The 25028-nt window shown below is 46.9% G+C and overlaps 3 protein-coding genes across 4 annotated transcripts; 1 reads left to right on the top strand and 2 right to left on the bottom strand.

The window, feature by feature from the left end:
- Positions 1 to 1575: 1575 nt before the first annotated feature.
- On the bottom strand, positions 1576 to 15392 carry LOC136965930 (tetraspanin-7-like). The gene is given in 11 exon segments (XM_067260232.1): positions 1576 to 1661; positions 3190 to 3273; positions 3359 to 3400; positions 3402 to 3515; positions 3897 to 3992; positions 4270 to 4343; positions 4831 to 4854; positions 4857 to 4883; positions 4886 to 4984; positions 4987 to 5020; positions 15312 to 15392. Coding segments are annotated over 11 exon segments (744 nt in total). The 3' UTR covers positions 1576 to 1592.
- Positions 15393 to 15814: 422 nt separating this feature from the next.
- Positions 15815 to 16695, top strand: nudt15 (nudix (nucleoside diphosphate linked moiety X)-type motif 15). The gene is made up of 3 exons (XM_067260231.1): positions 15815 to 15996; positions 16091 to 16287; positions 16403 to 16695. Exons 1-3 carry the CDS (start codon positions 15851 to 15853, stop codon positions 16540 to 16542), a joined length of 483 nt encoding a protein of 160 aa, XP_067116332.1. The 5' UTR covers positions 15815 to 15850; the 3' UTR covers positions 16543 to 16695.
- Positions 16615 to 20902, bottom strand: cpo (carboxypeptidase O). Of its 2 annotated transcripts, none has more exons than XM_067260229.1 (9): positions 20706 to 20902; positions 19948 to 20002; positions 19549 to 19650; positions 18990 to 19094; positions 18761 to 18877; positions 18391 to 18493; positions 17705 to 17904; positions 17205 to 17289; positions 16615 to 17052 (listed from the first exon to the last, which is right to left on the bottom strand). In XM_067260229.1, the coding sequence occupies exons 1-9, from the start codon at positions 20771 to 20773 to the stop codon at positions 16787 to 16789; spliced, it is 1101 nt and encodes a 366-aa protein (XP_067116330.1). In that variant the 5' UTR covers positions 20774 to 20902; the 3' UTR covers positions 16615 to 16786. The 2 variants fall into 2 exon arrangements, with proteins under 2 accessions (XP_067116330.1, XP_067116331.1); XM_067260230.1 differs by having other exon boundaries at positions 17753 to 17904.
- Between the last annotated feature and the right edge of the window lie 4126 nt (positions 20903 to 25028).

Raw genomic sequence — 25028 nt, 5'->3', positions numbered from 1 at the left:
CCCTCTGGAAAGGGAAAGGAAACAGTTTGAAAGATAAAGGAACCAAACCAAAGACTCACTTTGTTTTTGCGGCTGTTGATGTGCGTGTGTGTGTGTGTGTGAGAGAGAGAGAAAGATAGAGAGACAGAGAATTTGACAGAGAGAGAGGGAGAGAGAGAGAGAGAGAGAGAGAGAGAGAGAGAGTGTGCACGTTCTCAACTTCCTATCTAACCACAGAGACCCCACCATACTCTGTCTGGAAGGCATATCTGTCACCTGGAACCCAGCATGAATAATCCCCTCCGCCCTCCCCTACCTCCACCTCTCTGGGGAGCTGAGGAGGGCTGCCTATCCGTCTACCCTAATGACTGATCCCTGCCTTCTACCGGGGTGTGTAAGTGTGATGGATGGCAGGGGGTAACATGGGCTGGCAGGCTGGCAGCCGTCCTCATCCCTCAGGTTCAGAAGGACCGCGCTTTCCCTTTTCTGTACCAGGGCGGGTGCAGCAACGGGACCATGTCGCCTGGTTCACCCCGCCTACGACAGCGGCGAGCCCCTGCCTGGGGTTGGCACGCTCCGCCGGTGCCGGCAGATAGGTCCCTTGTCACGAACAAAGAGGCTCTCTCGTTTCCACACATGCCCAACCCAATGTCAGCAAAAAAACAATTCCAGTCGGCTTGGCCATGTTCGCACATTGTTTTGCTCCAGACACTGGCTACACCGGCTGACCAGGCTACACATTGTTAGGTCGTACATGTAGCTGGAGATAGCAATCAAGGTTAAATTATATCAGGTTGAACGCTACGAGGGTTAATGTTACAAGGCTTAGCGCTGAGGCTAAGCTGACGTGTCCGTGCGAGGGAGAGACAGGCAGGGAGACGGGACCGCTAGCTCTTAAAGCATTATCGCAGCGCACCAGCCCTGCCAACTGCTGGTAATAAATCGGTGCGTTTAATTGCAAGGCAAACAGCTTTATTTATATTCCACAGCGGCGCAGTCAGGGTCGGCCAATTAGAGGAGGGTTTGTGGGGAAGGTGGGAGCGTGTGATAACCCAGTGTGGTGGGTGGTGTTTGTGTGCTTTCAATGTGCCCTGTGGGATGGTTGTATTGCACCCTCGGAGGTCTGTGAATCACACACACACTCGCACGCACTCTCACGCACCCACACACGGGCGCCCACACACACACATGTGCGCCCACACACACACACACACACACTCGCACGCACGCACTCTCACGCACCCACACACGGGCGCCCACACACACACATGGGCGCCCACACACACACACACTCGCACGCACGCACTCTCACGCACCCACACACGGGCGCCCACACACACACATGGGCGCCCACACACACACACACACACACACGGGCGCCCACACACACACACGGGCGCCCTCCCTTCTCTTATCTGTCCGTCTCATCTCTCTTTCCTGCCGGGATCCCTCTCTTCTCTCTGTCTCCTCCCCTCCATTAAAGTCGTCTCTCTCTGACGTTAAATCATGAAAATGTATGATCGTATGAGTTATATGAGTCATTTGACTATGAGAGTGTGAGAGTGTGTGTGTGTGTGTGCGAGAGTGAGGGACTCACCGGCATTCTCAACACGCTACACCATCTCATATTGGTTGGCAGTGATAAACCGCGAGAGACAGCAAGCTAGCAGCATACCAATCATCTGTGGGGAAACAGGAAGAGAAGAAGAGAGAGAGGGGGGAGAGACAGAGAGAGAGAGACAGAGAGAAAGAGAGAGAGGGAGAGAGAGAGAGAGAGAAAGAAAGAGAGGAAGCAGTAAGATTAACAGGCACCTCAAATTAAAATCTGCCCATTTTAAAAGGAAACAATCCATCAAAACATAAGTAATACAATTGTAGCCTACTTAATACCAATGGCAACTAGTAAGCTTCTGAATATGCTACGAAAAAAGAGAATTCCATCCAAGAATTCCATTCATAGGGTTCATACAAATCCCTGAAATCAATTTAATTTGCGAAATAATCACAGCGTAAGCATCTTAAAAAGAACTAGATTAATCCTAGATATTTTTTGATAAAGAGAGGATCGTCCACAGTTCCTCTCTGAGCCTACTCTGTGTGTGTGTTGGTGTGTGTGTGTGTGTGTGTGTGTGTGTGTCCCTGGGGGTTTCGCTAGAATGGGCTTTACTAGGCGCAGCTCAAGCGCCAGTGAAGGATAAAGAGAGAGGGGGAGAGCGAGGAGTAGGGGAGGGGAGGGCGGGTGAGGAGGGGGACAAGCTGCATTAAAGCAGAGACGGCTGCTGGGCTAAGAGGTGTCATTGATCTACCGCCCCCCCTTCCCTCCCTCCTCTCCCCTCACCCCCTCCCTTTTCCGTTCCCCCCAGATAGCGTTTAACGGTGCAATTAACGGGCTCAGGGCGGCGGATGAGCGGACCACTGCAGGTCGCAGAACACCGCCCCCCCCCCCCCCCCCCCCTCCTTCCTGTTCTCCACCTCCCTCCCCCTCCCTCTGTCTCTCCTCCGCGATCGGCAGCGGTGCGGGGCTGGCGCTCCCCTCCCCCCCCCCTCCCACGGCCCATTAAGTGTAATGGAGGGGGTCGCCGTGACGACGAGCGGCGCCGAGGGGACTGATCGAGCGTGTCAGGCTAAGCGGAAGGTAACAATTGCGTCCGCGCACACACACACCGAGGGAGAAAGAGAGAGGGAAGAGAAGGGGGAGGGGGAGAGAGAGAGAGGGAGGGGGAGGGAGGAAGAGAGAGAGAGAGAGAGAGAGAGGGAGGGGAGGGGAGGGGGAGAGAGAGACATGAAGGGAGAGGAAGAGAGAGGAACACAGAGAAAAAGAAAGAGAGAAAGATAGGCAGGGTACAGAGAATCTAGAGGACAGGGTGTCTGTGTATGAAAGCCTGTTTATGGACTTGGAATGGTGCACTTGGCGTATGCATATACGTGTGGTGGCTTATCTTTATAATATCAACCCCATTTTGAATGCAAAACTTGCTCTGATGAAGTGCAAATCTACATAATCTGAAATGGTCGAGCTGACATAATTAGTACAATTTGTTAATTGCTCGTAGGAGTGCATGAGTTTGCATACCAGTGTTGATTACAAAAATCATTCTCCTGCTGTGGGTATGACGTCTTTTATGGTTGGTTGCCTAAACCCTATGACTGACAGGCCAAGGAATGGGCTACAATGTGTACAAGCAATGTGTACAATGTCTACAAGACAACCTGTGAGAAAGCGATTCCGAATGTCACTCCAGCGATGATGCCCATGTTCGTCTCTATGAAGGAGGTCACCAGCTCATAGCAACCCTGCAACATACACATCAGTCAGTGTGTGTGTGTGTGTGTTTGACTGTGTACTTTGCACGGCTGCATGTGGGAGCATGTGTCTGACCTGCTGGTAGACCTTGCTGGGGGCGACGGTGGCGTTGCGGAGGGTCCAGGAAGCTGCAGTCGGAGACACTGGCACAGCAACTGGGAGGGATGCCGTTGATGGGGAAATAGATGCTGGTGAACCAGCTGGTGTAGTTCAGCACCCCGCAGCAATGCAACTGGAGAGAGGAGGGATGAAAGGGATAGAGAGAGAGAGAGGGAGAGGGAGAGGGGGAGGGGGGGGGGAGGGGGAGAGGAGATGAGAGAGAGAGAGAGAGAGAGAGAGAGAGAGAGAGAGAGAGAGAGAGAGAGAGAGAGAAAGAGGGAGGGAGGGAGGGTAAAAGGGAAAGAGAAGGAAAGAAAAAGGGAGGGGGACAGAGAGACAAAGGGAGAACAAGAGAAAGGGAAGGAAGAGAGGGTGGGAGGACAGAATAGTCTGTCAGTCAGCGTGACATTTCAGTTTACCCTTGAGAGGATGTGTGTGTGATGATGGTGGAGGGGGGTGAGAGGATGTGTGTGTGTGTGTGAGGAGGGGTTATGTGTGTGTGTGTGTCACTCACACTGCGCTGCACGTAGTCGACAGCCAGACTCCTTTCATCCTGAGCGTTGTAGTTCTGCACAGCCTCTTTCAAGGACCTGTTGAACGTCCCCTTTATCTGTGAACACACACACAGGTGAACACACACAGGTGAACACACACACAGGTGAACACACACACACAGGTGAACACACACATGTAGGACACAGACACTTCAACCCAAAGCAACGTACAAGTCGTGCATGTCGAAAGTACAGCAGAAGATCGAGGATCAGAAGTGCAAAGTTCTGCCGTATTACGCTGCTCAGAGTCAAGGTACAGCATATTGTAGTCTTGAAGTGGGAGTGGGGGGGGGGGGGGGGGGGAGAAAGGGGGGAGTATTCTTGGACACCAACCTCATGACGAAAGATGAAGCCAGAAACGCCAGCCACCAGCTCTGCTAGGAACACCAGGGACAGGAACATGCATACTGTAGAGAGAGAGAGAGAGAGAGAGAGAGAGAGAGAGAGAGAGAGAGAGACATAGAGAGAGACATAGAGAGAGACATAGAGAGAGAGAGAGAGAGAGAGAGAGAGAGAGAGAGAGAGAGAGAGAGAGAGAGAGAGAGAGAGAGAGAGAGAGAGAGAGAGAGAGAGAGAGAGAGAGAGAGAGAGAGAGAGGGCATCACATCAGCAAAGAATGGGTCAGGAATTAGAACTTGTAGCTAGAGACACTGAGTTGTTGGGAAACTAGGAGCATTAGGATATACAGCGGACAGTTTAAACCTATAGAGAATATTTAGAGAATATATTTACAAACCTCCCAAAAATAGATATATATTGTTGATTAATAGGAGTTTTACAATTATAATTATTGGCAATAACGGTACCTGTTTAAACGTGTAATTGTGGCCGCTGCCTCTCGTATGAAGTTCCATATAAAATCTACGGCGCTTTTTAGATTAAATTCAATTGGACTCACCAGTTTTAGCATCCACGGGCTCCCCTACAGGTGGCGAAGCAGCCGAACAGCCGAAGACGATAATGGAGGTGCCGGTGCCGATGAGAACATAGGGAGCGTTGGTGGAGTTTTCAGCTATCAAAGAGATGTACTGGCCCAGCATAAGCTTTCCCATAGCCCCACAGCCAGCAGGATCGCCCCCGTGATCTAGTGAGGAGAAGGAGGGGAGGGGTGAAAACGTAGGGGAAGAAGACCCATATATTATTTATTATCAGACTCGCGAGTCATTTCAGTGCACTTTATGACTACCACGCGCGGACATCGCGGCAATGGCATCAGAGGTTTTGTGAATATCCCCGGCCCTTTGGTGGCACCCGAAGGAGACAATTAGCCTACAACCACCACATAATTACACGCTCAGGTTGTCTATATTTTCTATCTCTGACTCAACTTATAGTGATCCAGTTCTCTGATTAACATTATTATTCATACAATAATATTTCAGAGGGATTTTGGTTGCTTTCAGATGTCGCCGGTGGTTTACAGTTTTAATATAATTAAATCAGCTTCATTTGTTTTCCTGAGCCATCATCATTTAGGAAAATGTTGAAGTCAAAGAAGGATAACCATCAATCGAAGTCGTAAGAAAATACAATGTAATTCAACCAGCAGATGGCGCTGTAGTAGTTAAAACCAGCTGCCGTCTCTGAAAAAAGTGACAATGATGTCATCAGTTCACTCTTAGCGCTGCAGGTCTCTTACCAGTTCGAACGTTTACCATCAAATTGCTTATATAATTATCTATCTTCATCTAATTTATGATTACGAATATGTATGGAAACATTGTCTTTTGTTTTGGTGCTAAAAAAAAAACCCTCAGCAATTGGGAAATAAAAACAGCGTAAAAAGTGGGTTAATGTATTCACTGTGGGAGACCGCGAGATTGTTCAAAGCAAATACTGGTGTGCTCCAGGAGCAGGAGGCACCACGGGGTTCCATCCCACGAATGATAAATAACTCCTTCATTAATATTCATATTTAAGTCGTTAGCAACATTCGTCTGATAGGGCACGTGAGGGATATGGGTGAAATCTGAAATGACAGCAAAATAACCCAGTGAGCAGAAACAAAACAAAAATGAAAGAGAACAGGACTGGCAGGGGATGAGTGTAAAAGACAGGTTGGCCTCTCTAGGGAGACAGAGCGGCTGGTCTCTCTAGGGAGACAGAGCGGCTGGTCTCTCTAGGGAGACAGAGCGGCTGGTCTCTCTAGGGAGACGGAGGCCTCTCTAGGGAAACGGAAAGGCCGGCTTCTCCAGGGAGACAGAGAGGTCAGCCCCCCTCACTTAGGCCTTTTACAGGGCCATGCTAATGAATCTGTGATGCAGATACAGCTGGCTGGTTGGCTGACTGGCTGGTTGGCTAACTGGCTGGTTGGCTGGCTGGCTGGCTGGCTGGTTGGTTGGCTGGATGGTTGGCTGGTTGGCTGACTGGCTGGTTGGTTGGTTGGCTGGCTGTGTAATGATTTATGGGGCATGTCTAGATTCATAGCAGGAGACTACAGAGAAGGCATCCTGCATCGATGTTTTCATTTACAGTGATCTTTGACGGAGGTAAATCTGGGATTAAATGCCAGTTTGAAAGATTTAGTTCTTTGGCATCTAGCAGAGGTGTTGGTGATTCTGCGGAGGTGTGGTGATGCGTCAGAGAACTGCTGACACACTGAGCAGACTGTTTCCCTGCTGTCTGCCTGCAAGCCTGTCCGCAGGTCTGTCTGTTGCTCCGCCTGCCTGTCTTCTTGACTACCTGTCTGCTTGCCAACCTTCCAACAGTACCTGCCGGCCTGTCTTCTTGACTACCTGTCTGCCTGCCAACTTTCCAACAGTGCCTTCCTGTCTACCTTCCTTACTTGTTCCTCCCCCTGTCTGTCGGTCTGTCTGTCTGTCTGTCTCCCTGCCACCCATCTGGGAAACACAGCGAGTGTGTGAGAGAGAAGGGTTCGGAGGGGAGCCACACTGTCACAGATGGAGTGAGTCACAGACAGACTGGCTCAGGAAAAAGATGATGGCGTGAGAGATGAGGAGAAGGTGGGAGTAATGAGAAAAGGAAAAGTGTGGAAGACAGAATACGTGTGAGAGAGCAAATATGGGAGAGGGGAGAGAGAAAGACGAGAAAGAAAGAACGAAAGAGAGAGAGAAGGAGAGAGACAGAGAAAGTGTAAAGAAGTCTCTACATTAACGAGACTCTCTCCATCATCCACACAGCTTCTTCTCTACCCCGGATCTCAAAGGAACAGCAGAAAGCTTATCCTGGAGAACAACCGGCCCATCCCAGCGTCCTCCCTCCCTCCCTCCCTACTCCACGCACCTCATGTTTAATTCAGAGGAGCAGCATGAATCATTCATCCGGCTGTCTTCAGGGCCCAGGGAGAGAAGGGGCTTTTCTCTCTTCCATGTTCGAGCAGCTGGGGTTCTTACTCATGTCAGAAGGTGTGTGTGTGTAGGGAGTCAGGTGGCTGAGCGGTTAGGGTAGCGGGCTTGTAATCAGAAGGTTGCCAGTTCGATACCCGGCCGTGCCAGATGACGTTGTGTCCTTGGGCAAGGCACTTCACCCTACTTGCCTTGGGGGAATGTCCCTGTACTTTACTGTAAGTCGCTCTGGATAAGAGCGTCTGCTAAATGAATAAATGTAAATGTAATGTGTGTGTGTGTTGGGGGCCAGGAACAAGGGTAAAGATGTAGCGAACAGAATTATTTCCATCTTAAATAACAGTGATACAAAAGAGGCACACGGATTCCGGGAGACTGAGGGTGGAGAAGTCGGCCATCTTGTGTTAGAGAGTTCAGCTGTGAGTCTCAACTGTGGGATGTGTGTAACCTACACAAGCATAACACATCTTATTGGAGCTTCCTAGATCAGGGTATCCCATCACTTCCTGTTCTTGACCTGTCAACTATTGTGGGTTAAAATGCCAGTGAAACTAAGAAGAAACCATTCTTGACTTGTATTTATTTACTGCATCACCATTGATCCATCCATCCATCCATCATCTTACGCTTGTCCGGGGGTCGGGTCGCGGGGGCAGCAACCTAAGCAGGTTGATTCACCATTGATTTAAACTTCAATTAGTATTTCGATATCTCCAACCAGATTTTAAGACAGCCTGTTGAGCCTTAAAAAGCAGGATTCATACTGTGATTGTTTTTATGCGAGGAGGAGGTGTGAATCGATGAGGTACAGTCCTGTGAGGCTGATGTTGCCATCTGCTGAAATGGAGAAATGGATGACTAAGCAGAGAAAAGACAATGTTACAAACATCCTCCATCTCAGCTGAAAAATGGTTTTGTGAAAACCCTGTAAAACTCTAATATGCAGAACGATACAAAAAAAAAGTCTCATTGACATTGTAATTGCTAGTGACACCCTCTTTAAATAACCTTCTGGTGTGAATGCCATGGTTGTATTGACTACAGCGGTAGCAGTTTCAACACACCTCAATGTATTGATACTGCATTCAAATAGGGGGGAACCTTTCGATTATTGAGACACTAAAGAGCCCATCAAGACACACACCCATGCACACAGGCACCTTATCTTTACTGTAATGAGAAAATCTTTGCGAGCTCTTAGGCTCCACTTCATCAGGGGATGGCTTTGTTAGACGCTGCTGAGAGTTCCAGCTGGCTCTCTCCAGGGACCAGTGCTGGGCCACGCTGGTCCCTGCTCTCCCCTCCCCAGCCCAGCCAAGCCCAGCACTGGTCCCTGGAGAGAGCCAGCTGGAACTCTCAGCAGCGCCCAGGCACATAACTTAGAACCCGTTGACTGTTCTTCTGCGTGAAAATCCCTCAAAAAACTCTGACAAGAAGTCGTGTTACTACCAAGTGTGGAACTGGTGTGGAGGTCACTACCTGGAAGCTTGCCCTTCCTGAAAAACAAAGAACCCATTAAAGTGTGTCTACCTTCATCCAGCCCCTTTCAAAAGTCAGGTGGCTGAGTGGTGAGGGAATCGGGCTAGTAATCCGAAGGTTGCCAGTTCGATTCCCGGTCATGCCAACTGACGTTGTGTCCTTGGGCAAGGCATTTCACCCTACTTGCCTCGGGGGAATGTCCCTGTACTTACTGTAAGTCGCTCTGGATAAAAGCGTCTGCTAAATGTAAAATGTAAAATGTAAATGTAAATGTAAAAAGTAAGGTAACATCCCTATTTGTATCTCTGGTTGTACCCACCAAACATGTTCCCACACCAGGGGGAGACACACAGGGCACCAGGAAGACATGATATAGGATGTTTGATTTCAAAGGGTTTTCTCTCTTCCTTTCAACATTTCTGATGACAAGACACAGGGTGTTCAAAGAGGCCCGGTGTCTGCTGTGTGGACAAAAGTGGCTTTGAAACAGGCTTCAAACGAACACAGATTTTAATCCTTTTAGTTTTTAGTTTTCTTGTAAAAAAAAAAAAAAATTGCAGAAAGGTGTGTTGTTTGTGTGTATATCTTGTGTGTGTCTGTGTGAGCGAGGGTATTGGAAGCGTTGGAGGAGAGGTAGGGAGGAAGGGGAGGAAGAGTAAAAACTTCATGATGTTCAACCAGACTAACAGGCCTTTATTACATTTTACATTTAGTCATTTAGCAGACGCTCTTATCCAGAGCGACTTACAGTAAGTACAGGGACATTCCCCCAAGGCAAGTAGGGTGAAGTGCCTTGCCCAAGGACACAACGTCATTTGGCACGGACAGGAATCGAACTGGCAACCTTCAGATTACTAGCCCGTTTCCCTAACCACTCAGCCACCTGACTGACTCCCTTTATAATAGCTATTTCAGACGAACCCAGCCTGGCATCCGTGTATGTTTCTGAAAGTGGGAGGCGTTCTGACCTCTGACCTGGGTGCACTGACCGTGTGACCTCTGACCTGAGTGCACTGACCGTGTGACCACTGACCTGGGTGCACTGACTGTGTGCTCATGAAGTTGAAGACAATAGAGGGATGGAAACCGAGAATGGGAATGGTTGGATAGACGTTTTTAGATTCGTACATCAGCGTGGTGGAAGAAGGAATATAACAAGGCCAGAGAATCATCACTAAGACTATAAGAGATATATATAGTCTTAGAGATGATGTCTTACACTTTCGTCCACTGACAAAAAAAAAGAAGAGATTTAATGAAATTATACAGAAAAACTATTTAGAGATAGTTTAGGGATAATAGGTTAGGGATAGAGGAAAAAGGCATTTTCAGAATAAGGGATACCTTGAAAAGAAAGGTACAGGATTATTTCATTGACTGAACCTCTTCAACCTCAAACTCATGAGTAGGAAAAATGCCCTACTTCCAGCAACTCTGCGCTAGGCAACAGAGTGCCAGGCAACGCACTCCACACGGCCCGACGAGCCGGGGAAAGCGAGTCACCATGACAACAATGACAATCTCAGCAGCCGGCTGAGCGGCGGCATTACTGCCTTGCTCCTGTCCTCAGCCTGGCTAACGTCCTCCCTGCTCTCACAGCCAACCAATCAGACCAAGACCTGGCTGTTAGCCAACAGCTGTACGGCTTTTCTAACACTGTTATAATGTGCCATTTTCTTTTTATGTCACCAATGGGTCCCAGTGAATTTGCCACGCGACAGGTGACTACTCTACTCTACCCCCCAGCCCTTCACCTGCTAAATCAAATTCAAACTGCCCGATGCGAACTTGTGACCCAGACAAGCTGCCAGCACAGTGCTTTGACTGTGTGGCTAACCAGTAATCGTGGACACTTAATAGTTTCGATGATATCCACAGGGGCCTTGATGTACCTGCACATACATTATCCGGGGTCGTTTATGCTAAGAGTGTTGAGATAACGTAAACTAGATTGGATACTCCAGACATGGCATCTGCCCCAGTCTGCCAATGAATTTTCCATTATCAAGGCTGATTACCTAATGGCCTTTTTATCTCCTCTCTTCCTTTCTTTCTCTCTCTGTTCCTCTCGCTCTCCCTCTTTCCACTGCTTTGTTTTAAACCTCTAATCCCTTTACATCAACAAAAAGGACTGCTGGAAAAATATTGAGTGAAAACACATGGTTTCGACACACACAAACGGCCGTCCTTGCCATCAAAGCCTGAACATTTACAATTAGTCATTTAGCAGACGCTCTTATCCAGAGCGACTTACAGTAAGTACAGGGACATTCCCCCCGAGGCAAGTAGGGTGAAGTGCCTTGCCCAAGGACACAACGTCATTCTACATTTAGTCATTTAGCAGACGCTCTTGTCCAGAGCGTCACTTGTACACCCCTTCCATTTGTTCGTCCACACACCAGGTAATAACCTACATGCCCAGTCACAGAGTGAAGAATTTGGCATGTCCTCCCTAGCTAGCAGCTAATTATAACCCGTCTTTCATTATCAGCAGCACGCTAACAGCTTCAACACCAGCCCACAGCATGTGCTTCTGCCTCACACAATGGCAGGAATCTCTGCCACTTTGGAATTCCTCAAACGCAGCCTAATTTCTTGTACCGCAGCCACCAGCTGACCTTTCTCTGCCAATATGACCTATGACCCCAAACATCTGAATGGAAATCGCAAAGAGGTGTACTTCGTGGTGTTCTCGTGATGACTGGGCAATTAAAGTTTAATGTTTGATTGTGTTCAGAGATAAGTTAAAACAAAAACACATACATTGTCATCTAATTTTTGCATTTCTTTAGCTTATTTGTTTTAGTTTGTTTTACTTTACATTTCTTTCTTGATTCCTCATTGGTGGACAGAATAAACATGGAGCAAACACACTTAGCAAAGCAAACTCTTAGATTAAGGTTTGTAAAAACTGTGCGTCTTCCCCACCAAGCTAGGATCAACTCCTGTACAGCAACGTTCAACAAGCTTCATCTTTGTGTCCCCCCCCCCCGACCTTAGCTGCCTCCACGCAACCCACCCACCTCACAGCAGCCTCCGCTGCCTCCGCTGCCTCTACGCAACCCACCCACCTCACAGCAGCCTCCGCTGCCTCCGCAACCCACCCACCCACCACACAGCAGCCAAGCGGCGCAAACCGCAGAGGTGCAGCAACAACTCAGACTTCAGATCAAATATATCGCAGGCATTCTACCAGCACTCTGAGCTTTCAGTCAAGACTCACGCCGCTGGCCCGCTTAGCTCTGGGTTCAGATCCCAGAGTGGCTGCCTTCTTGTGGCCTTTGAATGATGGGTTTCACCTCCAGGTGAGACGCTGTCAATCCCGACCTGTCCATCAGACGGCGGGGGAGACAGCTGGGTGTCGAGGGGATGTTTACATTTAGTCATTTAGCAGATGCTCTTATCCAGAGGGACTAACAGTAAGTACAGGAACATTCTCCCCGAGGCAAGTAGGGTGAAGTGCCTTGCCCAAGGACACAATGTCATTTTGCACGACCAGGAATCGAACCAACAACCTTATGATTAATAGCCCGACTCCCTAACCGCTCAGCCATCTGACTCCCTACTTAAGAGGCTACAGAAGTTGCGACCAACTCAGACAGCTGGCGGTGAGGTGAGGAATACTAATGCTAATTTTTCCAACAATCAGCTGATGTCCTAATAGTTTACACACTTTCTTTAAACTTAGTTATGCTAGAGAGTGTCTAGATAGAGCATGGCCTAGGACAAAAAGTGTCACAGGTTAATTCGCTAAATATTTATTATATGCAGTTTCATTTGTTGTGCTGTATATAGATGCAAAGTGATGTTACATTTAAATAACAAAGGAACACATCACTGAGCGCAATGTAAAGAACCAAACCACAAACAAAGGCCTACCAACACCAAGACATAGACACAATCCAGCTTATTCCCATGGGGGCATTAATTAATGCATTATTAATGCATTAATTAATGCATTATTAATGCAAATGAAGCCATCTTGTGAGATTAGGGCACAGTAGGGCATCTGAAGTGCACTTAACAAACAAGCTGCTTCCAGGCAACTGTCAGTGGCTGTATCAGACTTGAGTACCGAAGGGAAGCTATAGACACCACAGGGAGAAGACTGGTGATCGCTGCTCAAGATACCATCAAAACACTGCAAAGCAGCCCCTCCAATGCTTTGATGTCTGCAGAGATATAAGAGGTGGGTTGTATTATATAAATATCTATATATAACTTGGATCACTTACATTCTTGTGTGAAATATAACCCACAGAAACTGACAGGAAGTGGGTTCCTAGACTCAGCCAGGACACAGTGCCACCGTGCCAAGAGCTACACGCGCATGTTGAAAACGCTTAGCTAGGTTAGTAGCCTAACCGCTGGCATCTGTGTTGAGCAATACTGCATAGCTAAATATCCGTTAAGAAGAAAAGAGGCTTGGCAAATAGTCCTCTTTGAAAACTATAAAAAGTAAATTCACCACCTCAGAGGTCTTTAGTGCCTTGCCCGGAATGATTGTTTCTGTCAGGTGCTTACAGTGATTATAATGTGTCACATAGACTCACGCTGAGTGTTTCTGGAGCTGTTCCAGGTACGATACAAACCAGGCGCTAGTTGTTGCTCGGTTCTCTCTTGGCACTGAGGTTAGAACAAGAAGGAGGTGGAGAAGGAGGAGGAGGTGGGGGAGGGGGAGGAGGAGGTGGAGAAGGAGGTGGAGGAGGAGGTGGAGAAGGAGGAGGAGGTGGAGAAGGATGAGGAGGTGGAGAATGAAGTGGAGGAGGACGAGGAGGAGGTGGAGAAGGAGGTGGGGGAGGACGAGGAGGAGATGGAGAAGGAGGTGGGGGAGGGGGAGGAGGAGGTGGAGAAGGAGGAGGAGGTGGAGAAGGAGGTGGGGGAGGACGAGGAGGAGGTGGAGAAGGAGGTGGGGGAGGTGGAGAAGGAGGTGGGGGAGGGGGAGGTGGAGAAGGAGGGTGGATGATGAGGAGGAGGAGGTGGAGGGCAGAGGGGGAGGAGGAGGAGGTGGAGGGCAGAGGGGGAGGAGGAGGAGGTGGAGGGCAGAGGGGGAGGAGGAGGAGGTGGAGGGCAGAGGGGGAGGAGGAGGAGGTGGAGGGCAGAGGGGGAGGAGGAGGAGGTGGAGGGCAGAGGGGGAGGAGGAGGAGGTGGAGGGCAGAGGGGGAGGAGGAGGAGGTGGAGGGCAGAGGGGGAGGAGGTGGAGGGCAGAGGGGAGCAGAACCAGTGACAGACAGGACACACGGCTTCACACAACCTCTCCCCCAACACGCCGTGTTTGGAAAAACAAGGGACGCTGTTAGCCCTCTCTCATTTCCTTTCTGTTCATCTCTGCTGTCCATCTCTGTCCATCTGGCCCTAGCGGAACGACTGCCTTCAGCAGAGCCACAACAAAGAGGCTGACCATACGGCACTCCTCATCCCATGAACCCTGTCCTCGTCCAAAATTGTGTTTTTCTAGGTTGGTAAAAAGAATAGGTCCATTGATCTAATGGAGGGTTAATAACTGCAGTTATGACAGCGTGGCAGGAGGGAAGAGGATTGGGTGGAGGTGCTTTAAATGCTTTAATAGTGTACATGTGGAAGGCCTTAATGCAAAGAAAACAAAGAACAAATCAGAGAACATTCAGTTTCAACGAACAAAGAGACGGCAAACTAAAAGTGTTTCATGCCCTGGCGACAGTTTGTGTTAATCCTCAGACCAACTTTCGAATTTCGGACTAACCGACTATTACTTTGCCCATGGCTGAGGCCTGGTTACCCCACATTCTGAATCAATTTTCGGGATTTGAGGGTTTGAAGGAGACCCATTCCTGGGCTACTTGCGCAAGACAAATGAAACATCCTTAAAAAAAAGATAAGCACCTTCCTTTTAACAATTTGCCATAAGTGTCCTCTAAAGTTATAGGTCTAATAAAACATATTTTGTATCTGAAGATAAATGAATCTGACATTTTACTGGCAGTCTATGATTCGGCTTTAGAATAATCAGCAACGGAAAGGATTTTCTTCTGAAAGAACACTTGGCCAGTGATCCAAACAACAAACACTACTATCATCATAACCCTGAAGCATACATTGCACGTTTTACATAGGTATCAGAAAACGGGCGCTCAACTGGGGCGGTGCCGTTCAACAGTTGCGGATTTGCTAAGCGTTTGCTTCCATAACGGGGGAAACCTGCTGCCACAAATGGGTACAAGGATGCTTTTCGTGACAACAACATTCGCACAAAGGTGTCAAGAAAACAATTTGTCCGTTTATCTGACGCGGAAAAAAGAGCCGTAGCTCAAGTTATGAGTTAAAGCGGATTCGTCAACAATAAAACCGGGGAACAGACAACATGCCTATCGCCTTTAAAGGGCATTTTACGAGCTAGAAATAAACAACAGAGAGACGATGTTTTAAATCATGTAACTGTCTAATAGGCCTATAAACAGCTGCCATCCTCAAACGTGCACTTGTTCCATTGGCCCTAACCCTGCACACAACTGTCGTTTTTCTATGAAGATTTGCACTGTACTAAAACCGAAAATACTACAGTCCTCACAAGACCTATAGAACAACTACCACCGTCTAATCACGCACACTCACCCAAAACACGAAGGAATAGACGACCAGGAGCGTTTTAAGGCAGGTTATCAGTGGTTTGGTCTCCATCCTCCTTGATGCCATACTACAGTAAAATGAAGTACGGGATTTTCAGCCTGCGTTGCTTTGATTCTCCACTGGGTTGAGTTCTGGTGAGCCTCCGCAGTCACACAGCGCAGTCGCTCGTCTCACTGGCGAAGGAATAAACGCTGCCTGGCTGTCGGCCTTGCTCTTCCACTGTACACCCAAACCAGTGCGCCATCTGGCGGATTTCGCATGTAAGTGAGAAAAGATGAACGGGGAGAGAAGCATTTGACTGTTGACCGTGGAGTTAGCTATGGTTGTTTGCCTATTCACACAATTCTGCCTCTAAACAGAATAAGAGTTGCAATTACATTAATTACAGACACACAGCACCCTGGACATTCATTTTGCACTGTTTGGTTTCCAATGGTCTTTTATTATGAAATCCTTCACCCGGAAGAGTCAATCAGAGCAGAATCCAAATTTGTGTGTTGGAAGCGGTCAAGTTAATTCCCAGCATGACACAAGATCAGAAGCGCCCCGGTGTTGGAGTCGGAGTGTTGGTCACAGATTTAGCAAACCCGTACTGCGTCCTCGTCGGAAAGAGGAAAAGTCTAGTTGGAAACGGAACGTATCAGTTACCCGGAGGTCACTTAGAATTTGGGTAGGCTGTGTGTGTGAACTGGTAGCCTAGGATATATATAGGCTCCAGTTTGATACAATTCTTGAAAATTATAAATGACAAAATTTCCCCCCAGAGAAACGTGGGAAGAGTGTGCGCGACGGGAGGTGATGGAGGAGGCAGGACTGCATTTGAGAAATATACGCTTCGCCTCCGTGGTGAACTCCATCAAACTACAAGAGCACTATCACTATGTGACTATCATCATGCTAGGCGAAATGGACCGCAGTTGTCCAGGAGAGCCAGTTAATCTGGAACCAGAAAAGAACGAAGGTGAGTAAAGAGCCCCAATCTTCCTTGTTTTCCGTTTTTCGATCCTTTTTGCGGTAGAACTGCTTTCAAAAATATGTATTTTCCCTTTCTCTCGCACGCTAACCCACCTTTCTAGGTTGGACTTGGACTAGGTGGGACCAGTTTCCTCCAGAAGACGAGCTCTTCCTTCCTCTCGCCTGCTTGAGACAACAGGGTTACCAGCCTTTCAGAGACACTCGTGAGAGCAACCTCAACTCCACCGCAACTTCCCAGTGACATTGCGCAACCACACTGGCGAGTCCAAAGAATTGATTTATTCATTTATTTGAATGAATTGTAGAGTACGAATAAATATTTATGCCGTTTTATTTCAAAGTAGTCCTACAAATGACCCGTTCATGGTATGCAAATTATGTCTCACTCAAAGCACATACTGAATATTAAAATATTAAGTTTGAATACCAAGTAACCTTCTATTGGCTGCAGTGCCATGTACTCAAACCTTCCTGCAGTACTTGTCTTACAGCAAGGTGGCAGTAGAGGCCCAGGCGACGATTAGAGCTGCCCACAGTGAGAGGGTGGCCGTAGCGGCGGCGTTGTGGAAGGTCTTGTCATGGACGTAAGTGAGGATGGACTTGGCGCCGGCGTAGGCCTCCTCGCAGGTGGGCTGGATCTGGTCCGCAGGGAGTTCGAAACCATGGTCGCCCTTGTCCCGCAGCTCAAAGGTGAAGGAGTAGGGGATGCCGATCAGTCGCGCCCAATCACGGGACGAGCCAGAGTTTGGGTCTAGCAAAGAGAAAGAGAGGGGGAGGGATGGATGAGGGAAAGATAAACTGGTTTTTTTACTAGCCAACAGTGTTACAAATCCAGTTTTGTAAGGTGAAAGGAAGGATGAGCTGTAGGACATTGTCTTGTCATCGCCACTTCCTTGTACTTACAGAGGACATCTGGTGAAGTCCCCACAGTGTAGTCCATTCCATGGACCCCCTTAATGGCCTTAGCAGCTGCCAAACCCACCTCCATCTTAAAAACAACAATAACAGTAGCTTACACCTCGGTAATTAAGGATTTATTTAGCAGGTACAGAGAGGATTTCAGCGTCATGTGTAGTTAAATGCTCCACCACTGAGCAGGGGAGTAGGTTTCACTTTTTGAAAAAGGCAAATTAATCTGGACCAAGTGTCACAGCTGATTTCCCAATACTTTCCCAATACATTTACATATAGTCATTTAGCAGACGCTCTTATCCAGAGCGACTTACAGTAAGTACAGAGACATTCCCCCCAGAGGCAAGTAGGGTGCCTTGCCCAAGGACACAACGTATTGTTGCAAGGCCGGGAATCGAACCGGCAACCTTCTGTTTAATAGACCATTCTACCACAATTCCCTAACCGCTCAGCCATCTGACCCCCCAATACTTGCTGGCATCAGGGCGTACCAGCTCAGGGTAGTTGGGTGCACTGATGTTGGGATGGCCGTAGGGTACCAGGATCAGCTGTCCATAGGAGTGAATGGTGAGGAAACACAGGAAGTCACTCCTGCTCCCCAGGAAGTTGGTGACCGCCACGGCCTCCGACTCCGAAAGCGCTCTGACCCCGTTGTACACCTCGGAGCAGCAGTTCCTAGACACCCCGACCACTGCACAAGAAAGAGACCACACAACGTTTACACACAACACAACAATTTTTTTTTTTTCTAAATCTTCTTTTAATCTGTTTTAGGCTTCTGTTTTCCTCTCCCCTCTTTCAAACTTTTTTGTTTCTGTAGAGGTTTCTGGAAAAAAACGAAGACAAAAAAGATACTTACCAAAAAAAGAATTAGAAAAAAAAAATCATTCAATAATTTTGTCAACTTTTCAAACGTTTTTTTTAAGAAACTTTTCACACAACAAAAAAGTTTCTAGTTTTTTTTAAACTTTGAAAGAGGGAAGAGGAGAACAGAGAAGCCTAAAACAGAGTAGATTAAAGCAGAGCACAGTAGAGTCCTCATCAAGTACTCATCATCTCTGCTTCCAGATCATGGTTACACAAGTAACTTCCAACTCGATGAAGCTACAATCAACTTCGATGGCTGTAGTTGAATCTGTCTTCTGCTGCTGTTGCTGTCCTAGACTGTAATACTCACAGCCCCAGTTAGCGTAGAAGTTGCGGTTGAGGTCCGTGCCGTAGCAGAGAGGGTCATTACAGCCATCTGGTCCTGGGGATCGGGATTTTCTCCATAGCCTGGTCTACAGAGACAACAGGGGTCACTTTGGGGAAATGATATACAACCATGCTTATCCTCCCAATCATGTGTGTGTGTGTTTGGCTATGTGGCTGCACCCATAGGTTTGTGGGTTTTCAGTAGTAAGTTCTCGCAACAGTGGAGACTACAGTCCACCAACCGGAGGAGCTGTTATCCTTGTTCACGACACACTTAAACCCCAACAGAGTCAGTGGGGATAGAATGAGTTGGAAGAGAGTGAAACTAGGAGGTAGACAAAATTGATACTCACTGTTTGGTTTTTCCAAGAGTAGATGTAGCCATCTATATTCAGCACCGGGGTGATGTAAAAATCTAGATTTTTCAACATTTCGTTCACCTTGGTATCTGTCTTGTAGGTTCGGAGAATCTACACAGCAGGTGTGCAAATTATCTGAATGCTGAGGTGGATGAATATCACAAATATTTCACAGTTTCTTAGGCTCATAGACGCACAAATGGACACACAAACACACACACACCTCTTTAACAAAGTACTGGCAGAAAGCAGGGGATATCCACTCTCGAGCATGTATGCCACAGTCCATCCAGATAGCCTTCTTGCTCTCTGTGGAACTCAGGCCAATCTGAAACATCACAAAAAAGGAGAGAAACCGTTTAGCTAAAACATACACACACATTTTCTGTATTTCCATAATTTTAATACCTATGCTATAGTATTGCATAATACATCATTGTTGGCCAACAACAAGTCCACAATGTAAATTCTTCAAATTTCAGACATTTACTGTAGATTGATCATTATACTTCTTTGTATCTTGCATGTGTTAATATTACAATTACAATGTATTTAAATCAAAAGTAATGTGTGTATTTGTTTATTTTTTATAATTAATCGCATCTTAAAACTTCAATTAATTTCAGAGATTGACAGCTCCTGCTATCCTTAATCCCACACTCTTGACACCATCCAACAGTTGACTTTACCAGATCTCAACACATCAGATCTCAACACATCAGATCTCAGGAGAAGACCGACATGATTTCCTGTCAGCAACTGCTGGGAGCGTGGCCTTGTACCTTCATGAGCGTGATGTTCCGTTTCTCGTAGGTCTGTCCATACATCTGAGAGGACACAACCTCAGGGTTCTGCATCTCAATGTCCTGCATCCAGGCGCTGATCTGAGGAGAGGAGCAATGTAAGGGCTCAGGCTGGTGTGTGTGTTCCTGTATGTGTGTGTGTGCATGTTGCCATGTGTTTTCTCCTCTGTGTGTATGTGTGTGTTCAAGTTCAACTTTATTTATAAAGCACATTTACAAACAGCAACACGGCTGGCCAAAGTGCTTCACAATACGTTTGACATTACACATACACTTAAAAATACACACATACACAATACAATAGAATTCAAAAAGCTAAAGTAAGAATATGTGTGTGTGGCTGTGTGTTTGTGTGTGTGTGTGTGTAAGCGATCTCACCTCTTCCATAGTGTGGTATTTGTTGTAATCATAGCTCTCCTCTGGTCTTACAACACTGTCATACAGGTGACACGGAGATAAAGACACATGATTGACTTGTTGATAGTTACAAAACTAACTCGGATAAATGAATTCACTTCAACAATGAATTTAACTTAGACAATTTGAAAACATTCAAAGACAATGAAAACATAATTAGTTTTAACTACCCTCAAGTCTACATGATTTCTAGATCCCCTTAGGGTATTTCTTAAAACGGCTGTAGGGCAGATAACAATAAGAATCAGCACTGTTTTAACTTTTAAATAAGATTTTCTTCATAATTTATTGTAATGAACTGAAGAATCTATTGGACTTAATAAAGCTAATTGGCTAAGTTAACACTTAGGGGTGCGTTAAAGGCAAACTGAATAGGCATGAGGACTGAACATAGTTTATGTGAGTATAGAAGTCCTTCCTGATACGTAGAATCAGAAAGGGTTTTAATCACCATGAAAGTTTGCACAGACAAGGAATTTACTTTGGCAGGAAGGTGCAAACATTCAATATATTTAATTATATTCTAATCCCACTTAGTACTGCTAGTTTATGTACCCTTAGTATAGTTAGTCCACATATTAAAATTTTAGGTATATGTTTATTGTATGCACCTTCCTGCCAAAGCAAATTCCTTGTCTGTGCAAACTTTCATGGCGAATAAATCCCTTTCTGATTCTGATTCATATAGAAGTAAAGTAGTCAATGTCAGTCTGACCTACCTTCCTCCAGAAGCCTTTTCACCCAGTAGAACCACAACCAGAACCACCAAAATGAAGCCGGACATCATTATTGCTTCGTAGCGTTCACCTGCTAACTGCAAACCAACCTCTCGGCCTCTCTCACCAACCCAACAAAACTCACTTAAACGTGGGTGAGACGGTAGGACTGACAGCTCTCCATCATACAAAACAATACAGCCTCCTTTTTCACCCCACACGTGTCTTCTGGGCTAATGTTTAATATGTGTGGAGAAGAGATCATCGAGACTAGGGATCAAAGTGCACAGTTGAGTATTGTCATGACAATGGCCTCATGTCATAAACTCCAATCAAGGACCACATCAGAGATACGGGACCTGCAGATCTGATTGGCTGATGCTGACGAGAAGAAAACGTGTCCGTGAGCAGCCTTGTGTCTCTGCGCAAATCAGTCATTATATTCGTTATCAGACTCAATCTGTTTTATTCTTGAATTCTTGTTCCGTTTTCGCAAATAATTTCTTTAGTCTAATCGATTCAAGATACTTCTTCTTGATAAGGCTTTGATAAATCAATAACGTTTATGATATTCAATGTTTTCATACTGTAGTGACAGTTTTTCCACCACACAGCATGATTCAAGACACACTTGTTTGTGATAAGGCTCTGATAACTCATTGACCTTTATGGTACATTGTGTCTAATCACCATACATCTTCCGTGACATAATAGGAAACTTCAGGACCTTCAAGACACAAGCATGTTGCCTGAGAAACACGACTGATGACCAGTAGATGTCAGTAAGGAACAGTTTCAGAAGAGGGAACTGGAACTCTCTCTCTCGTCTCTCTTCTCTCTCTCTCTTCTCTCTCTCTCTTCTCTCTCTCTCTCTCGTCTCTCTCTTCTCTCTCTCTCTTCTCTCTGTCTCTTCTCTCTCGTCTCTCTTCTCTCTCTCTCTCGTCTCTCTTTCTTCTCTCTCTTCTCTCTCTCTCTTCTCTCTCTCTCTTCTCTCTCTCTAAGGCTCAGCATGGGTTGTTGGTAACAGATGTTATGAGAGAGGTGTGTCGTGAACAACTGCACTAAGTAGAGCATGTCATATCAATTCTACTTTCTCCAAAATATTTTTTAAGTGTACGCTATACAGTGTGTGTGTGTCTGTGTCTGTGTGATTGTGCATATGTACAGACACAGACAGACAGACAGACAGACAGACATCACCTTTGACCCCATCGGCATCACTGTGGTCAGATTACAGTAACACCAGGCATTCTTTCATAGGAAAATGAAAGAGGAAGTGAGTTTGTAACTCATTTCCACTGACGGTAGCATTCATCCAGATGTGTAGAGCTCACATGTGCTTGGTTCTTTCTGTACAGCAAACACTCCTGTCAGCATATATATATATAGTAAACAGTATGTATAAATGCTGAATATATGTGCAATAGTTCAAGTTCGCTCCACCACAGGCAGAAGAACACAGACATAGTTTCATGAAATCTAATGCCTCACAAGCCAACGTTGTCTCTAATCAAGCTCTACTCTGAAGTGGCTGAACGCCACATAACTCAGAGTATCACCACAGTAGATCTAGCTGGACTAGCCGTCCGTCTGGCATCAGATTCTCCATCATCTGTTGAGAGATACTTCTAGGCCCAGGGCGGGGCCTTCTCTGTTTCCCAAGCTTATTCTCCAAGTTCCAAAGTTTAAAAAAGGCTTCAGTACTTAACGTATCCGCAGGTTGTCAGCCAGTAAAAAAAACCTCTAGCATCAACTGGAAGGACCAATGACTGCAGCAGAGCACAGCGCAGCATGTGGACTCCCTCCACAGCGCTGCTCCAACCAGACGTGGTGTTATGACTGCTTGGGTCTCCCGCCAAGACACGCACCCCAGGGGGCTCCATTAGAAACCATTACATCATCGTTTGGTGCCGGACCCAAAAATGTAGTGGTTCTCCCCCAGATGAGGAACCAGTCCTGGCTCCCTCCGTGAGGTGTGGTTAACGCTTGTGAAAAATGATGCCTGTGGAACAGAATAGGTTTGGGAAATGCAGGAACGAATCCCACAAAAGCTGTTACGGGATATATCCATAATGTGCAGGTCTGCAGATGGGGGATTTGGGGGTAGGAGTGGGGGTTTTGGGTGCAAAAGTCTTTTTACAGGAAGTGTTGTGGGAGAAACTGGAGAAGGTTTACCGCAAGAGGTGGAGTGATTGAAGAGAGAGTGGGGAACATTATTTTCTAGGGTCAGAGTAGCTCGCTGCCGTCGGTATGTGTGAGTGAGAGTATGAATGGGTGAATGAGAGGCAAACATTGTAAAGCGTTTTGAGTGCCGCTAAGGTAGAAAAGCGCTATATAAATGCAGTCCGTTTACCATTTGTACAAAGCATCTAAAGCACTGCAGCCTTGCTGGCTCACAGGAAATCTCTCACAATAAAACCCTGTGAGTGCTCACCTCCCTTGCAGCTATGGTCCACAGAACCAGTCCTGGGAAGTTAAAACTGAGGCCCAGCTAGTCTCTCTGAGAGATGGATAGCTAAACTGGGTGTCTAGTTTCTCCTGACAATGCAGATTCATGACCATGACCATCCTGCATGGCCCTCAGGGGAATGTCATCCATATGGGACCAGTTGTCTCACATCTACCACCAGAACAATAGGTGGTGTGTGTTTTGTTTTTTCAGATGTTTGTCTTTTGTGTGTGTGTGTGTGCGTTTGTGTGTGCGGTGCTTAAACACATCTGGAGCCAAACATCACACAGCTCTCCTGCCCAGCGGCCGTGACTGGTGTTGGGATCAGCCCGCTCTCTTTCTAGCCCTGTGATCGTCTCGCCTCTCCACCCCCCATTACACATCTTCACGGGGCATTAACACGGACTGCTGGGGCATTAAACGCAGTAATGGAGGCAGCCAGACAGCTGTGGTTTGTCACCCACGCCTCCCCGTCTCTCTGCTTCTCCTCCTCTCTCTCTCTCTCTCTCTCTCTCTCTCTCTCTCTCTCTCTCTCTCTCTCTCTCTCTCTCCCTCCTTCTCCACACAGCCTACTCCGGGACACATTAGTCTGGAAACGGATAAAACATCCAACCTCCCCCTTTGTAGCCTTGTACTTATCACGGCATACCTAGCCTCCTGCAAGCCAGGCTGCAGTTTGTCAGAACAGGGAGAAGGGGGTATGGTTGTACTTGGCAGAGAGGGTTGTATATGTGAAAAGCTCTTATCTGTGCAAAGAAGGGTCACGTATCCTGACAGTGGGGATAAGGCTTGTATGATTTTCTGAAAAACAAACTGAGGTTTATGGGATCTTGTCGGCCTAACGAATGGTCCTGACCACCGGTTGCACTGCCTCAGTTTTAATTACGCACAGCTGCTGACGCAATGGTCACATGTTGAGAGAGATGGATGGACCATTTTGACTGAATCCAAGGCCAAGTTTGGTTCACGTTTCGGGAAAACATAACCTTATTGGTCCTTCTGTGAGCGAATGAGAGGCAAGGACGTACATTGTTGCATCGTTTCATTGGCTTCAAGCTGTGTAACTGGTGTTACTGGGCAGAGTACACAATCTGTTGCGGTTTTCAATAAAGAGTAAGACTGGATGGGAATTTAATGTTTTTCTCGATGATAGTGTGGTAAATTTAGCAAGATTAACATAGTGATTCTAGAATAGGAACACTGAACAAAGTCGACATCTCTGAGAATGTTTTGTTATGGTCTGATAGACTTCCTGTCCCCATACTGTCATTCCCAAGGGAATTTTAACATGACCCTCATTGTTTTTACAATTTCTCCTTCTCGCTCTCTCTCTATCTCTCTCTCCCTCTCGTCTTGCCCAGCCCCCCCAATCTAATTTAATGACTGCATGGTGTAGATTATCCAGAGGTTAACACGGTCTACAAAAAAGGGAGTTTATCGTTTAACACCCCTCACCCAGGCCCCGCCAGAGGGTGCATTAGGAAGAGCAGAGAGACAGGTCCTTAGAGAGCAGAGAGACAGGTCCTTAGAGAGCAGAGAGACAGGCCCTTAGAGAGCAGAGAGACAGGTCCTTAGAGAGCAGAGAGACAGGTCCTTAGAGAGCAGAGAGACAGGTCCTTAGAGAGCAGAGAGACAGGTCCTTAGAGAGCAGAGAGACAGGTCCTTAGAGAGCAGAGAGACAGGTCCTTAGAGAGCAGAGAGACAGGTCCTTAGAGAGCAGAGAGACAGGCCCTTAGAGAGCAGAGAGACAGGTCCTTAGAGAGCAGAGAGACAGGTCCTTAGAGAGCAGAGAGACAGGTCCTTAGAGAGCAGAGAGACAGGTCCTTAGAGAGCAGAGAGACAGGTCCTTAGAGAGCAGAGAGACAGGTCCTTAGAGA

Source organism: Osmerus mordax, chromosome 22, assembly GCF_038355195.1.
Source record: "Osmerus mordax isolate fOsmMor3 chromosome 22, fOsmMor3.pri, whole genome shotgun sequence".
Classification (NCBI taxonomy): domain Eukaryota; kingdom Metazoa; phylum Chordata; class Actinopteri; order Osmeriformes; family Osmeridae; genus Osmerus; species Osmerus mordax.
This window is presented reverse-complemented; position numbering and strand designations above follow the sequence as displayed.

Excerpts from the sequence above, each read along its gene's own strand:
- nudt15 (XM_067260231.1), top strand. The coding sequence starts at position 15,851 with ATGACACAAGATCAGAAGCGCCCCGGTGTTGGAGTCGGAGTGTTGGTC. Across the intron at positions 15,997-16,090 it reads GGAGGTCACTTAGAATTTGG|AGAAACGTGGGAAGAGTGTG; the intron begins GTAGGCTGTGTG and ends ATTTCCCCCCAG. Across the intron at positions 16,288-16,402 it reads GGAACCAGAAAAGAACGAAG|GTTGGACTTGGACTAGGTGG; the intron begins GTGAGTAAAGAG and ends CCACCTTTCTAG.
- cpo (XM_067260229.1), bottom strand. The coding sequence starts at position 20,773 with ATGATGTCCGGCTTCATTTTGGTGGTTCTGGTTGTGGTTCTACTGGGT. Across the intron at positions 20,003-20,705 it reads GAAAAGGCTTCTGGAGGAAG|TGTTGTAAGACCAGAGGAGA; the intron begins GTAGGTCAGACT and ends CCTGTATGACAG. Across the intron at positions 17,290-17,704 it reads CACCCAACTACCCTGAGCTG|ATGGAGGTGGGTTTGGCAGC; the intron begins GTACGCCCTGAT and ends GTTGTTTTTAAG.